This window comes from Syngnathus leptorhynchus, chromosome 2 (genome assembly GCF_054491065.1).
Source record: "Syngnathus leptorhynchus isolate UIUO chromosome 2, UIUO_Slep, whole genome shotgun sequence".
NCBI classification, from domain to species: Eukaryota; Metazoa; Chordata; class Actinopteri; order Syngnathiformes; family Syngnathidae; genus Syngnathus; species Syngnathus leptorhynchus.
The window spans coordinates 1,769,056-1,784,975 of NC_141196.1; the positions used below are offsets into that span (position 1 = coordinate 1,769,056).

General features: G+C 46.6%; 1 protein-coding gene across 10 annotated transcripts in view; it reads right to left on the reverse strand.

Moving 5' to 3' along the window:
* Nucleotides 1-2,611: 2,611 nt before the first annotated feature.
* The window catches only part of LOC147060013 (nuclear factor 1 B-type-like), a 44,463-nt gene continuing 31,154 nt past the window's right edge, over nt 2,612-15,920 (reverse strand). For 6 of the 10 annotated variants that reach the window (XM_085934540.1, XM_085934524.1, XM_085934514.1 and 3 more), the window contains 6 exons: nt 15,620-15,754; nt 15,363-15,547; nt 13,696-13,834; nt 13,251-13,333; nt 10,093-10,181; nt 2,612-7,136 (listed from right to left, as the gene is read on the reverse strand). In XM_085934540.1, the coding sequence (XP_085790666.1) occupies nt 7,004-7,136; nt 10,093-10,181; nt 13,251-13,333; nt 13,696-13,834; nt 15,363-15,547; nt 15,620-15,754 (764 nt within the window). In that variant the 3' untranslated portion in view covers nt 2,612-7,003. The remainder of the gene's footprint in view (nt 7,137-10,092; nt 10,182-13,250; nt 13,334-13,695; nt 13,835-15,362; nt 15,548-15,619; nt 15,755-15,920) is intronic. The other 4 variants (XM_085934568.1, XM_085934531.1, XM_085934585.1 and 1 more) reach the window with 3 other exon arrangements.

The window sequence follows — 15,920 nt, forward strand, 5'->3', positions numbered from 1 at the left end:
CCAAATCCATGAAAAATATCAAACTGCCATCCCAAAATGAATCAGCCATTTTGCTTTGCTCCAAGCAGCCATTTTGGAAGCACAGGGAAAGGCCGTCGACAGTGTTGAACGTTCCTGTGTGAGAACGAGGCGAGGCGAGGCGAGGCTGCGCAGCGCCAGTCGCAGAACGAATATCCTCTCGGCATCTGGGCTCATATTTCAGCTGGGGCGGCCTGAGGAATGCATCCAGCGCCATAAATCAGCCGCCTGATGGGAACTTGGCGGCCGGACGGCGGCGCAGAGAGCCGAGCTGTAGAGCTCCAGTAAAAGATGTCGTAAGGTGGCCGGCCCTTTTGGAGGAGCTACTCTCGGGCAGCCACTCTGTGTGTGTGTGTGTGTGTGTGCGTGTGTGCCACGATTGTTTGTCACATCTCTGCCTGTCTGCGCCTTATGCAAATGAACAGGGGGGTGTTGTGGGAGGGGGGGGGGCTGCTCCATGGGAAACTGCTGGTGCTAATCCAGCATGTTGAACAGGGGAGGAGAGGCGCACTTTTTCAATAAAGCCCCCCTTCCCTCTTCCCCATGGAAGCCCCTCTGTCACATGTACACACACACACACACACAACAGATGAACAGCGTTTTTTTTTTTTTTGCATCCTACGGACGGCCGCACAAACAGCCAACACCTGTTTCTTTTTTTTCGAGCCCATCCCGCCGCTTTAATATGGGAACAAATCCCACGATCTTAAGACCCGGCTCGTGCTTTCAGCGCGATAACAAGGAGCCTCAGTGCGGCGGCGGGCTCGTAGCGCCACCTCAACGCCGACTAATAACGCTCCCGTCCCAATCGGCGATTTAAGACTATGAAATGTATGCAAATGCGTGTGGGAAGACCATTTAAGGTATTTTCCCCCCCCTCGGCCCTCTTGAGTTGCAAAAGAGCTTGTTGTGTCTTTTTTGCTTTCATCAACGGCGGGCCGAGTGTGCAAAATGCCAACAAATGTCTTGTCGAGGAGTTCAAAGTGGCAGCCTGGAACTCCCCCAAAATGGCGGCTTTCAAGCAAAAAAACGGTTCAATCACAGGGCACGGCTCCTTGGGACTGATGGCTGAAAGGGATTCCCCAACCCTCACAAACTTTCCAAGCTTCTTTTTCTTGGGATTGGGCCATTTTGCTTCCGACCAAAATGGCCGTTCATTTTCGAGATGTGCCTTTTTAGGTGTGTCCTCTTACGACAAGCGCGTCAAAGCAATTTGGAGAAAGTGCTGATTTTCTCTGAGGCCGGATTTCCATGCAAAGTGGTTGCTTCCAACCAAAATGGCAAAATGTCCTTGAGACCGTTTCTTGTGTCCGATTCTAATGCCCAGCTCATTTCATGTGGACCGTGAAGCTGGCGACGAAGTTTCGGGACCTCTTGACTACTCGACATACATTTTCAAAAAGCAGCTGGCGCAGTTCTTTGTGTCGGCACTGGCGCGGCTCCAGTCCAACTTCTGCACTTACCACTGCGTGTGAAAGTACTTTGCACCAAACACACACGACACCCTTGCGTGGATCCATATGGGGAGAGAAGGAAGGGGGAGGGGCACAAAGGGCAATCAACAAATCCTCTTTGCGAAACATAATAGGAGCGAATCATCATCTATTTGGCCTCCTTAACTCACTGACAGCGGCGGTCCTCGATAAAGAAGAGTGGAAAATATGTGGGAGACAAGCGGGTGCCAAGACCAGTCCTATTGAAGCCAGATGCCCAACAAGTTGGGCTCGCTCCATATCGCCATCGGAGGCCTGGTGAGATGCGGGAGGAGCATCCCAGGCCATGGCGTAATGAGCCTTAATTGACGCTTTAGACGGACTTTTGCCGCCTTCATCCCATTAAGAAGGCTTACGAGATCAGAGCTGGCTCAACTTGACACTGTGACCCACATGGACTTCACCTCAAGCCACCTGACCGAGCGAGAGACAACGTCCTGCCTGAGATGCTCAGCCAGCTATGCGGCATTGACGCATTACGCTAGATTAGCAAAGTAAAACCACACCCGCCCTCAGGGGAAAACCAGAGGCAATTCGGAGAAGCCGTGAAATCCCATTAGCGGGAGACGTCACCAGCGAAGGCATCTTCAAAAAGGCATTTTGGATTAAAAAAAAAAGAAAGACATCTACTTGGAGTATGCTGTGTAATTAATTTGATATTTTTTTTTACATGATTCCATGAATTATTATAAGCGTTATTTTCGAAATCTCCGTCAGGTCAAACGAAGCCGATTTGATTTGATCAAAGATGAGAATCAAAAGCTTGAGGAAGACGTCACATGATCACAATTGAATTGCCCGTGAAATAATGGACACATTTGTAACTCGTAAAATATTAGTGACAACAAAATGTGTCCACAAAACAAATTATTTGAATATTTATCTCATTTATATTCATTTTAAAAAATCATCCGTGCACTGAAATGACATTCCGGCCCACCCCTTCCAAAAAAATAAAGCATGCCAGAAGATACGACGCAGACAAGTTGTTGTTGTAGCATAGCTCATTTTTATTGTTTAAACAGTTTTTGCATAGGAAATATATCCACTTCCAGTAATTGACTGCAGTAAGAACAGCTGCTAGCAGTATAGGCTGGATATAACAGTAACAATCACAAAAAAAAAAAAAAGAAAAAAAGTTGAGCCTTTATTTACACTGATTTTTAATCTTGTGGCAATTTTAACCCCTGCACCAAATGTAACCCGACCGAAAGGTGTCGCTCCCCCCCTCCAAAAAAAAAATCAATAAAAAGATAAGGGAGGCATCAAGGCCTGTACAGTTCACAACGGACACCTTGTGGCTCCTACAATGAAACAGAGCAAAAAAAAAAAGTCCTCTAAAACGTACATTCAGATACATACAAAGACCTTTTGCGCACACTCGCAGCCAAATTACCATCAATACATAGGAATACGGAACGCCTCGTTGCTGTTGTTGTTGTTGCGTGCGCACCAGAGGGGGCGGGGCCACTGGGGGGGGTAAAAGTGCCACAAGTCCTGCCCTTGCATTTCAAAAGAATGCCCCAAACAACTACCAAAACGAAAAAAAAAACAACAAAACAAAACTTTGTTCTCATTTCAAAATTAAAAGCAAGCTTCATGTGCGCTGACATGCTTGGACATGAAGAAGCTCCGCCCAAAAAGGAAATCAATGTCACATTTTACATGTATGTACAAGTCGCACAGCTGGAACAGGCACTGCATTGCTCGTCTTGATTTGGCGGTAAAAATAAAATGCTGGTTGATGAGAGAGCGCAAAGAGAGAGAGAGAGAGAAAGACTTCCTGCAGGTACAAGCCCTTGCCGTGGCTTGAAAGTTGGATGAGGGCGATTGCACGTGTTTTGCATAAAAAAAAAAGTTACGGCGGGCAACGTGTTAATACTTGAAAGGTTGCCACTGAACACTGATCAAACATTCAGACCCTGCCCGGCAACTCCAAAGAACTGGAAAGGACGCTACCTTGTGGTCATGCTTTCACTCTCGCAAAAAAAAGTGCATCATGGGAAAGAGGAGGGGCAGGCGGCGGCGGCGGCGGGACGGCGAGTCGAAAAAAAAGGAACATTGTCAAGAGCCAATGGGGAAATCGCACCGATTCCGTAAAAACAAAACATCGACAACTATTTGATAGTAGGACGTTTGAGTTACAATCTTTTTACCCTGCTTTTCGTACAATCTTGTGTGTATATGGGGGGGAGGGGGTGACGTCGCCGCCCGGCTGCTACAAAGAACACACCCACGCCGCCCGCCGTCTGGTCGGATAAAAAAATCGCACCCTTTTTTTCCCCCATGATAAAAGAAACACGTCACACCCGCAGGAATGAACAAGATCGACCAGCTTTAAGCAAGTTGAAAAAAAAAATCGTCATTCAAAAAAAAACTTCATTGTTGTTTGATACAGTGAACCCCCAGCTCATATTCACAGTTTACAACTGTTGCCATGAAATCGAGGAGCTTCGCTTCGACAAAGATAGGGCTTTGCCGCCATCTTATAGTACCGAGGAACTATGTTCGTATAGGTTGAGGAGTTTCATTTGGACCAAAACAGTGCTTTGCCACTATCTTGGTGCCAAGGGACGAAGTTGAAGTTGCTTTATTGCCACCACGTGGCATCTATTTCATGTATTTCATGGTTTTCTTTTGAGGGGGGGGGGGGGGGTCAGTAACTCGGCAAGAGTCGGGGGCTCATCGTCGATACGATCAGAACCCCATACGTTAAACTCTTAAACTTGTCTTACAGACACTAAGACATCAAAACTTGGGATTGGATTCATCCGGGGAGTTCTAACTCCAAATCAGGCTGGGAAATCCTTTTTTTTTTTTTCCTTTCCAAATATGGAATTGACACATTTTTTTACGCCCTGATTGGAAAATTTACAAATGACAGGAAGGATTACAGTGTACAAACTTTTTTTTTTTGTCTATAGGAAGACCCTCATCTGCACACACACACGCACACAAACGACCGTCACTGAAAAAAAAAAAAAAAAAGTCGGAGAGATGCAGCTCGACTTGAGGATTTGTCGTCCTGCTTTCGCAGTTGGGAGGGGGAGGAGTGCAAAAAGGTGTCAACGGGCGTTGCGCTGATTGACTTCGACGAACGGGCCCCGGAAGGCCCGAGAGATTTGGCTGGGAAAACACGGAGGAGGGATTGCCCAGATGCTATTTAAGTGCCAAATGTTTCTTTGACGGGAGGGGGAGGATGGCCAAATGTCGGTGAACAGTGTTTCCCAAATTTGATTGAGCCAAGGCACATATTTCACACTGGAGAACAAAAAAAAAAAATCAAAATCATTCACACCACCGACAGAAATGTCCTAAAAATGACGACCTACATATTTTTCATTTGTTTCCAAACATGAATGAAAGCACCAAATGAAGGCAAAACCTCCGCACAGCTTTTTTTTTTCCAGATTTTCATCTGAACGCGATAAAGCGCCCAAACTGTCACAAGTGGGATTCATCGTCATTTCTCGGAAGTGGAATTGTTTTCCCGGCGCAGGTCGTGGACGGACGACGTACGTCTGTACAGTCGACAGACACCGATCGAGACGGGCCCTCGCCGGGATTGGTCGCTGTGAGTGATTGTTGCGCAGGTGACGTGGCCGCGGCTCGCCACCGCCGCCGTTAAGGCATCTACTCGGGAATTGCATCCAAATGACCTGTGTGTGTGTGTGTGTGTGATGTCTTAGTGTGATTGTCCTGGCCTCAAGTCGAGTTGTCTCTCCGGAAGCAAAAACAAAAACGACGAGTGACTGACTTTGCAGCTGAAGGAACGGCACGGACGTACGTGCGTGACGTGACGTGAAGGGAGGAAGGGAAATCAAAACGCAACGTTCTGAAGCTAAGCTAGAAGAGAAGACCTTGTCATACACTGCATAGACAGTAGCCCACCCCTCCTCGCAAAAAAAAAAAAAAAGAATGGCCAAACGACCCACAACAACAACAACAACAACATCAACAACATCAACAAGTAGATCAAGAAAATAAATGCATTACAATAGCGTCTATCTCCAAACTAGCCTCTAATATTTGACGTCGTCTATAAGCACTACCTACATAGGCAAAACTTGGTATTGCATAATTGTCATCATTCTCAATTCAAGGATAATGAGCGCCGAAAGGGGAGAGAAAGATGATAGGTTATTAGAAAAGCCATTGGGGGGAATACTGGAGGGATGAAAAAAAACACAAAAAAAAACAACCCAAAGCGATTACAAACGTGACTATACACAGCCGGGTTATGCGTGGAACTGTGACACGGGAAAAAAAAAAAAAAAAAAGAAAAAACAACCTACATGAAGTTCAGAGTACAAAAACGTTCAAATGTCAACTTTGTGTGTTCCTACCATGATGAAAGAGAGCAAAATGTGTATGTGTGTGTGTGTGTGTGTGTGCGTGCGTATGGGGAGATATGCGAAAAGGCACGTCATGTGGACGTCACGTATCGTCGTGCAAATGAAGTGAAGACTGCGGGAGGCTGATGGCCGTCAGCGCCACTTTTTTTGCCACCGCCTGACTGATTGACAATTTCTTCGGACTTTTCCGTCAATTCTTGTAAACATTCGCTTTCAAAGCCAACGGCCAATAATGTGATTTTTTTTTTTTGTAAACACAGTATATGTGTTCATTTCATTCTCTAAGGGCTCGTCTCCCCTTTTCCAAGAAATAAATAAGAAAAGGCTAAACAATGTGTCCCTGTACAATTGGGGAGGGGTTGGAATAAAAAAAAATAAAAAAAAACAAGTGCTGGTGTTGCTGCTGGGATTGCATGGGACTGAACTCAAATTATGAAAGAAAAGGAAAAAAAGAAAAGCAACATTTTGCTCCTACAACCGTCGCATGTTTCTCCCCCTTTCCTTTAGAGTCTGAGGGCGGACAGACTGATAACTTCCCTTCAAAAAAAAAATTCAATTGCACTTGCCTCCATGGAAATTGCTCTTCCTTTTTGAAAGGGCTCAAACATCTTTTTTTTTTTTTTTTTTTTTTTTTTAGCGAGGGCTCCAATCTCAAGTAGTTAACGCTCGTCACGGTTGGAAGAAAAAGAACAAATGGACACTTTGCTTCTCTCCCGGCTTGGCGCTCCACCACGAAGCACTCTGAAAGTTTTGTTTGTCATCAGAAGCACACGTTTTGAGTGTCATGCAGTAGAACATTAAGGCATCTGTACATCACAGTATTTGAATGCATCGCAAAGTTCTGCAAACAACAACTGGCTGGTGCGTGTATACTGTATATGTGTGTGTGTGTGTGTGTGTGTTGGTGATGTGAGTGTAGGAGAGGGGTGGGGGTGTGGGGGGGGGGGGGCACCTGAAGCTTCTTTCTGTCGGCATCCAACACGGCCCAGGCAAAAGCGGGCGAGGGGGTCGTTTGGGAAGAATGTTAAGATTGTACAGCTGCTGCTGCATTTGCTGGTTTCAGCCCCCCCGCAAAAAATAAAATAAAAAAAAAGCCCAAAGCCAAAAGCACACCTCCTCCGAAGCAGCGCTCCAGCCTCAGTTCCCGGTCTCGGCGGGGACCAGCGGCTCACCAATGATGCTTATGCTGTAGTTCTGGTGGACATTTGTTGGCAGAATCGGCGTCCCGTTCGGCACTTGGAATGGAACTAAGCTCGCCCAGGTACCAGGACTGTCGGACGAGAAAAAAAATGATGAGTATTATTTTTTTTCAAAAAGTCGGCAGATACTTTCGGACTTTACGCAAAGCGCGTCGTCGCCCGAGTCGCGTTTCCCTGTTTTTAAAAAATAAAATAAAAAAAAACACACACTCACACACACATTGTGATGGGGTTTATGAATATTGTAAAAAAAAAAAAAAAAAGAATCAACCCAATGGATGAACAAGGAAGCAAAAGGTAAGTTCCCGAAATAACAATGCGTGTTCTCAAAATGCTTTTTTAAAAATATTGAAACATACCGCCAAGATTTTAAGGCCTCGGATGCAGTCCAAGATGTTGTGCGAGAGCTCGTGGCCCCTCTGAGAAAGACCAGGGCTTCGTGTGTGTGTGTGTGTGTGTTGGCGGAGGTCCCTCCACAAAGCCGCCGCCCCATCCCTATTCATATCACGCTAACGGCAAAACAACACTTGGATTGTTGCAACGGTGCTAACTGAAAACGCGAGCGGGAACAAGTGGCGCGTTGTTCCCGAGGGCTCCCGCGTTACGTACATGTCAGATAATTAGCCCCCCCCCCCTCCCTCCCCTCACAGTGGGCTCTCATCTCAGCTCTTCTACATGAGCTGGATAACCTCTGCCTCAACTCATTTGGATTTTTAGTTTTTTAGTGTTGAATGTGTTCAGTCCCAAAAACAAATGCGACTTGTAATGCTCGACATTTTTGCCAACCAAATCATTTCATCTGCATCATCTTCAAACGATTTCAACCCAGAACCGCATTATGGACGCACTAAGCAAAAAAAATAAAATAATAATCTCCCAAATTTAAGCATCCGTTTTCAGAATGTTCCACGTGTAGGTCTGGAAATGAAGAAGGGATTTGAGGAAGCGGCGGGCGCTACGGAAGACATGGCCGTGTTGCATTGGAAGCCTTCAAAACGACACCCGGCCCGAAAAAAAAAGATTTAAAAAAATGGGGCTCATCCTCTTCTACACTTGTGTTCCTGACATTCTCTTTGCCTTCTCCCCTCCCTGCTTGTCCTTCTGCCAAAAATCATCGGGCAGGAAACGGGGGCAGCGGCGGTCGTTGCGAGGGGGTGAAGTTTTTCCAACCTTGCTCAACAAAGAAGGCACAGAACGGCCAAGAGCAACCCCCCCCCCCCCCCCCCCCCCTCTCTGCTGTTCTTTAGGCCTCTCTACATCTTCCATCTCTCTCAGGTCACCAAACATGGCGGGGACCATATCAACTTTGCTTGTTTGGGGAACCCTGAGGTCAATCTTTCCCAACTTTGAAGCTCTAGCTGGCCAAATGAGATTACTGAAGGGCGTTGGGACAGCCAACGGCGGCTTAAGGTCCTCGTAATCGTAAGACACCACAACAACCTCTGTCAACTTTGTTTCCCCCCCACGACTGCCTTCCATGGCTGCACAGCATGCGAAGCGTCTTATTTGTCGCCGAAATGTTCTTCTCAATGCTGCAACCGATGTGCACAGTTCTCGAGAAATGGCGCAAAAGGTCACTCGCTTGAAAAGAAATGAGGAATTTCGCACAGAAACATCTTCGCACGCGTTGAGCAGAAATGAAACCGACAGAATTAGCATTCAGCATGGATGGATGGATGGATGGATGGATGGATGGATGGGGGAGAGAGAAATAGAGATAGAGATAGAAAGAGAGCGATAGAGATAGCTAGCTATAAAAGCTAGCAGGCCAGCTAGATAGAAGAGATAGATAGCGCTAGCTAGCTAGAAAGATAGATAGCTATAAAAGCTAGCTAGCCAGCTAGATAGAAGAGATAGATAGCGCTAGCTAGCTAGGAAGATATAGATAGATAGATAGATAGATAGATAGATAGATAGATAGATAGATAGATAGATAGATAGATAGATAGATAGATAGATAGATAGATAGATAGATAGATAGATAGATAGATAGACTCAAATTCATGATTTGACAGGCATTGGAATATTTGTTGCATTCGTTTCGCACTTTGCCATCAAATGAACAAATGACACATCCTTTGAAAAGGTACTTTGCATTTCACTAAACTGCAGATTTAAATCATAGAAAACGCTCAGACAAAACATGCCACGTTTTGATGCGCTGATGAATTACGCAATTTAAAAATGAGACCAAATTATTATCAAAACATCTTGATTTTTGAAATGCAATTTGACAAATAGAACAAGACGCCAGTCAAACCCTCAGCGAGACCGTGGTGCGTCTTCTTCTTATTTTTTTTTTTTTTTATCCTTTCCCTAATCACATTTGCAATTTCCCACTTATTTGCTCTCAAACGTCATTTCAGCAATTGTGTCCGATGAGCAATAAAAAAATATTTTTGGAATTCTTCTTCCACCTATTTGAGGTGCTGGCATGAAAGAAGGAGGCCGCTTAAGGTGGCGCGTGAGGACATTTTCTCCTCCACCCCCCTCCCCTGGCCTTTTTAGGGGGCCCGCCAGAGGGGGTTCTGCATGTGTGCACGTGTGTTCGCAAAGACCTTCAGCTGGCGCTAAATTAACAAGATCTCTCTCTCACACACACACACACACACACACACACACACACACACACACACACACACACACACACACACACACACACACACACACACACACACACACACACACACACACACACACACACACACTTGGAGGCGCACACACACAGTTCCAGGGAAAAGTGGAAACGGGAGACGCAAGTCCTGAGCTCATGCATGCTCAGCGGCATAACGGTGCAGGGGGGAGGAAGGGAGTTTAGTTGAAGAAGCATGACTTCAGCATGGAGGGAGGCAAAGAAAAATTCAAAAACTCCAAACTGGAAACTTTTTGCTTACAAAAAAGAATTTTGACCGTTCAGAGTCGGACTACTCCCCCCCCCCACACACTGATGCAATCTGACGCGAAAGAAAACGAAGAAGCCGCGGCCGAGTGTGTGAAAAGCGGCGAAAAGAGTGGAAAAAGGGTTACCTTTGCCAAGCAATCCCCAAAGTGTCGTCGGCGGCACTGGGGCCGTAATGCCTGCCGTTTGGAGTCACGCTCCAGTCACACTTCTTCAGCTGTCAATTGAAATGCGCGCCGTCAGATCACACAAGTCAACAGAGGACAGAGAACAAACCAAAAAAAAAAAAAAGCATGCGGGCGGACAGACGGACGGGAAAACAAACATGAATGGGAAAACATGCAATCACCTGGAAGCCAGAAAAACAAAACATGGAGTTAGTCAACTTGGTCCACCTTTAAGCGGGCTACGCACATTTGGGTCATCGGACGACATGGAACTTTTTTTTAGCTTTTTTTCCTTTTCACACATTTGCCCCGGCTGATTTATTATGATTATTTTTTTAAAACGCAAAAGGCTAACAAGAAACGTTTTGTTCTTTGGGGTCGCCTCAGTGCCTTGATAATTCCTTCATATTCCAAAAATCGACGACTGATTTTTGTTTGCTCATCTCTCCTATATGTTAAAATTCAGTATGTGCGTAACCTGGTTAGGTTGACATGCATGCTGTGTATAGATTAGAGACACACACACGCGCACACACACACACACACACACACACACACACACACACACACACACACACACACACACACACACACACACACACACACACACACACACACACACACACACACACACACACACACACTTGCCTCTTAAAAGGCAAGCTCGCATCCATCCACACAAGAAAACATTATGCGGGCACACGTGCCTGCAATCCAGCTGAGAGGCCGACGTGGAGCTAACCTTGCCCCGCATTCATTTGGCAAAGCGGCGGGATGGAAAAGTGCACCGTCGGCACTCTGTGCTCCCTCCCTCCCTCCCGCCCGCCTCTTAAAAGCCATTTCATCAGATAGCGCTGAATATTCATCGGCGGTCAAGAAAATGCACGGCGAGCATTCGGGGGTTTGTCTCGGACGGGACAAACAACGGCAAAAGTGCCCGGCGGATTCTTCTCGAGGGGCTCGCCATCTGCCCGCGTTGGGAGGGAGGGGAGAGGGGGGGGGGGGGGGCCGATTGCGGATTAGGATCCTTCCTTAGATAATTCCAAATGGCATTTGATCAGGGATCTCTCCCAGCGGAAGGCAGGGCAGGGTGGTGGCATTCCCCGGAGGGGTTAAGCAAGGCCAGAGATGCCGAGCAGGTGTGCGGGAGAGTCGAATGGATGGATAGATGGATGGAGGGATGGATGGAGGGATCTTTTCCTCCCTCCCTCCCTCCTTCCTTCCCTTGCCATTCTTCCAGCAGCGCCACTAAAATGAGCACATCTTTCATGATGTTTTTATCGATTTGTCCTTGTGGCTTCGGATTGCGCAATCGATAACCCGGGAACCCTCTCTTTCAGATCCTGCACCCTGCAAAAGTATCGCAGGTGTTTAGAGAAAGGAACACACGTCGACGCTCTTTCAGCAAAATCATCTTTTTGACAGGCCTGCGTTTGCAACGACGTTTTTTTTTTAACTCAAATGTCAATTCACTGGAGGAGTTTCAAAGCCGTAAATCATTTTTGTTTTAAAAGTGCACAGACGGAATCGAACCAAATGGTTCCGCTTTAAGTGCTGTTCTTGAATCGTACGGCACTCTGCGTATTAAATTGTCTTTTCTGTTGGAGAGATGCACACATATAGATGGATATGTGCGCGCACACACACACACACACACACACACACACACACACACACACACACACGCACACGCACACGCACACACACACACTTAGAAAGCGTTCAAGTACTTGATGACGCTTGGCATGTCTCAGGAGTGTACATCTGTGTTAATTGTGGTAATAATAATATTCATAACAAAAAACAAAACATACATATATATATATATATATATACATATATATATATATATATATATATATATATATATATATACACTCACACACACACACATATACATATATATATAATTATTATTATTATGAATATTATCATTCACAATAGATTATATTACACTATATATTAGAATATAAAATATATGCTATATATATATGATATATAATAATAATAATATTAATAATAATATTAATAATAAAAGCACCAAAGCAATTTCAAATGAGGGGAACAAAACAAGTGCAACACACAGAAGCGTGACGACTGGAAGCCTACACCGCTGGCTTCCAACCACTTTCCGCGCCTCCACAATCGGCTCCATTTCATTCATTTATTTTAGCGACAATGAAAATCTCTATCAAACTGGTATGAAACAATTCTGGCCTCCCCTGAATCTGTTTTGAAAAGACAGAACAAGAGGTGAGCATGCAAAAGCCAAATGGGGCTTTAGCAGTATTGCTGAACAAAAAAAAAAAAAAAAAGAAAAGAAAAAGGGGATGGGGGAGTGGAGTTAGGAGCAATGGTTATGCGTACAGATGTATTCAATTAGTTGTGGTCGGAAAAGACTTGGCCTCAAACCAGAACTTAAAAAGGTTGGGGAGGGGGAGAACACACACCCACACACACACTCTCTAGTCTATCTTTTTCTAAACTGACACACACACGCGCACGCACACACTCCTGGACACACCTCACTTTTCTTGAGAAACAGCGGAGACAACAAACTTCCCCTGAAATTGATCACTGACCACAGTGCAAAGATTTTGCAACGCCCCAAAAAACTCCACCTCGAAATGGAACTTTTTTTCTTTCGATAGCCACAAACGGGCATTTGGAAAGTAGTCACAATTTTAGGCTACAGTTGATTCCGTTTGTACACACAATTTTGGCAAATTGGTCAAAAAAGGAACACAATTGACAAAAAATAGATATATGTACAGAAGCATCCGCAGCCTCAGAATTGAGCTCAGCTATATTTTCTACATTTGGAGTTGGCTTCTCTAATTAAGTTCGATGTCAGCAAAAAAAAACAGAGCATCAAGTCACAAAGTAGTTGAAAAATATCAATAGAACATTTTGTGTTGCCGCAACTATAGAGGAAATGTTTTGAAGAATTTGGACAGAGAGGGAAAAAAAAAAAAGAATGAATTGAATGTTGGAATACAGCGGAAAAAACAAAAGGAGTTAAAAAAAAATGGTAAAAATGTTCCGGAGGTGCAGTGCCGTCTTGCCTGATGTGCGGTGTTTTGGGGGGGGGGGGCGTCAAAATGGAGGAAGATGATTACCTGTTGCTGGTGCAGGAAGGCGGGATCTCGCGGGCTCAGGCCGACAAATCGGTTAGCCGTCGGGGTGCCGGGAGCCGAGTAGCCTGCGTGACAGAGCAGCGCGTCACCGCTGATTGCAAGTGCTCCATAAATTCAGCCTCGCTCATCAGCGTGGCAAGCGTCCAATTGTGACAAGTGGAGCACCGCAAGGTCACATTTTGGGCCCACTTTAATTAGTGGCTAATAAACCTGCAAGCATGACGTAAATCCCCCTTCAATGTTTTATAACGGTAAAGCAGAGAAGAGAGCAATCCATGTCTGCACGGAGATGTAACGAAGGGAGGGGGGGGGGGGGGGGGGGGGGAGGCCGACGGGGCGGGGGCACAGACACGTCCGCCATTTTTACAAGCCGGCGTACTATAAAAATGCTTACAAAGCGTTTTGCCTTCCCCAGAGTGGAACTCACCTTCGGTTGACGTAGTGATGGGCTTGGTGTCGGGCATGGACAGCGAGACGGGTCGCACGGCGCCGTGGTGCGGGGAGGGAGCCAGGACCGGCGTGAAGTGGCCCGGGACTTTGCCCACCACCTGGCCGCTGCTGTTAGGCTGCAAGGCAAAAAAAGTGACAAAAGTGGATTTCAGACAGACGGACATTTTGTCACTACAAAACTCGCATATGTAATCGCAAACCCGCTCAGTAGCGCCCCCTGGGGAAAAAAAAATAATTGCCTCGAAATTAGGTGGACATAATTATCCCCCCAAAAAATGTCAAGTGCCTGTGCCCCAAACTGAAAAGATAATTGACCAGTGTTGTCTGAAGCAAGAAAAAAAGGGGGCGGGGCCTAGAAAGGCAGGGTTTACTCCTACGACGGAATTTTCCCAAAGAAAGGGGGGGGGGTGCGTGAGGGCTCACTCGTCGCTGCTTTATTTTCTTGATTTTTTTTTTTTTTTTACTTCTTACATTGCGTGAAAGGAGGGATGCTTTTGCTGCTAACCTCAATAAAGGACAGATTGGAGTGGTCACTATTATGACTGTGACTCTGGAGGGCCACGCTCAGTCAATGAGGATGGATTTCCTACATGATTTTACACAATGATTTTAATAGCGCTCATAAATGGAATTCACCGGGATCCGGGGCGTGAAAAGACGGGCCTGGCCGGCGCTCACAATGGCGTGAATGCTCCGGCACGGAGCCACTATGTAGAAAGAAAGAAAAGCAGCAAGAGAGGAAGGGGGCCGCTCTTTTAGACGGCTGGAGACTGTCTGGGCCCTTCATTTCGGGACCGCCCCGAGTTCAAAACTCAAACAGGCCTTTCTGGAAAAGAATTGTGTTCCCTTCAATGTGAATAGAATGTTTAATTAGAGTGTAATATAATCTGCGTTAAAGCGAGCATAAAAACATTCTGGCACCGCTCCACGGGCTTATAAGCGCTGTGTTATTTGTTCCCACCCCCCCTCGCTTCTTGGTCGCCCCCCGACCGGCAGCGGGCCAGTTAATTCCGCACAAGAGCCGGGCCTCGGCAACGGCAAACATTTACAACCTTTATCATTCCCCGTGGTTTTGCTCTGGAGTCACAGACACCCCTAAAAAAAAAAAAAAAAAAAAAAAAGCCCCTTAAAGGCGGCGCCTCCGCGGCACTTTCGAGTTGGAGCCATTGTTTACGATGCAAAGCTCACATCAATGTCACACGGGAGGGACGCTTGCGCTTCAGATAAAAGACTCTGGCCGCCGTTTGTTTCCTCCAACCTTCTTGTAAACTTTTAGCGCAGCCGTTAGCACTGACGGTACCGCTTGATAAAAACGGTCCCTTCTCGTCAGCAGGCCTGCGGGCGAGGGAGGCAGAAGAGAGGACGCTCGGCGAACGTGCCGTGAGTGTCCGGCTTGGGAGGCAACTCAAGTGAGATGGTCTCTTTGTGTCCAAACTGGGCCCAAAGGTCATAGCGGTACTGTGGACCCTCGTTAGTCACGTTAGTCAGAGGGGCCAGCCCACAAGTCGAATTGTTGGCCGTTAAATCGGATTTTCTTTTTCGTTCAACTGCTCAAAAGAAATGAGCGCACTGTGAAATCCTGAATGTTATTGTACGTCAATGTCAAGAAAAATGAAAAGAGCCCTTCGAAAGTGGCTCACCCACCTGGCTGCTCTGCGGGCTGGACGGGTCGTACGACGGCACGTAGCTCTTGAGCGGGTCGGCCGGGTTGAGGTGGGGCGGGTAGCGGATGGTGGTGTGCGGGAAGTAGGACGACGGCGCGGGCGGCAAGATGGCCGAGGCGGAGAACTGCAGCGGCGAGTGCGGCGGGGGGCTCCTCGTGGAAATAACTGCCGGCCGGGGGAGGGGCGGAGGGCTTCAGTGACCCGCGCGCAGACGACCACGACCACGAGGGAACTCACCACTGTGTCCCACGCCCGTCAGGCCCGGGTGGTGAGGCTGAGGAAAAGTGCTGATTCGCGGAGAGGAGTCTTGTGGGGAGGTGGGGCTAAACATGGCCTTCTCCGGCTTCTTCATGGTGGGGGACGACATGTCTGCTGGATATCAGAATACACACGCTTAGCAAGTTGAATTCGCATCATCAAGCTCAAAGCAAACAGTTGGCGTTCGCGACATGTTTGGAAAGATTGAAAAAAAAAAAAGGAGGACTGGGGGCTTTTGCCTGCCAAGAATGGATCCAAATACATCTCCGCTGTCATAAGA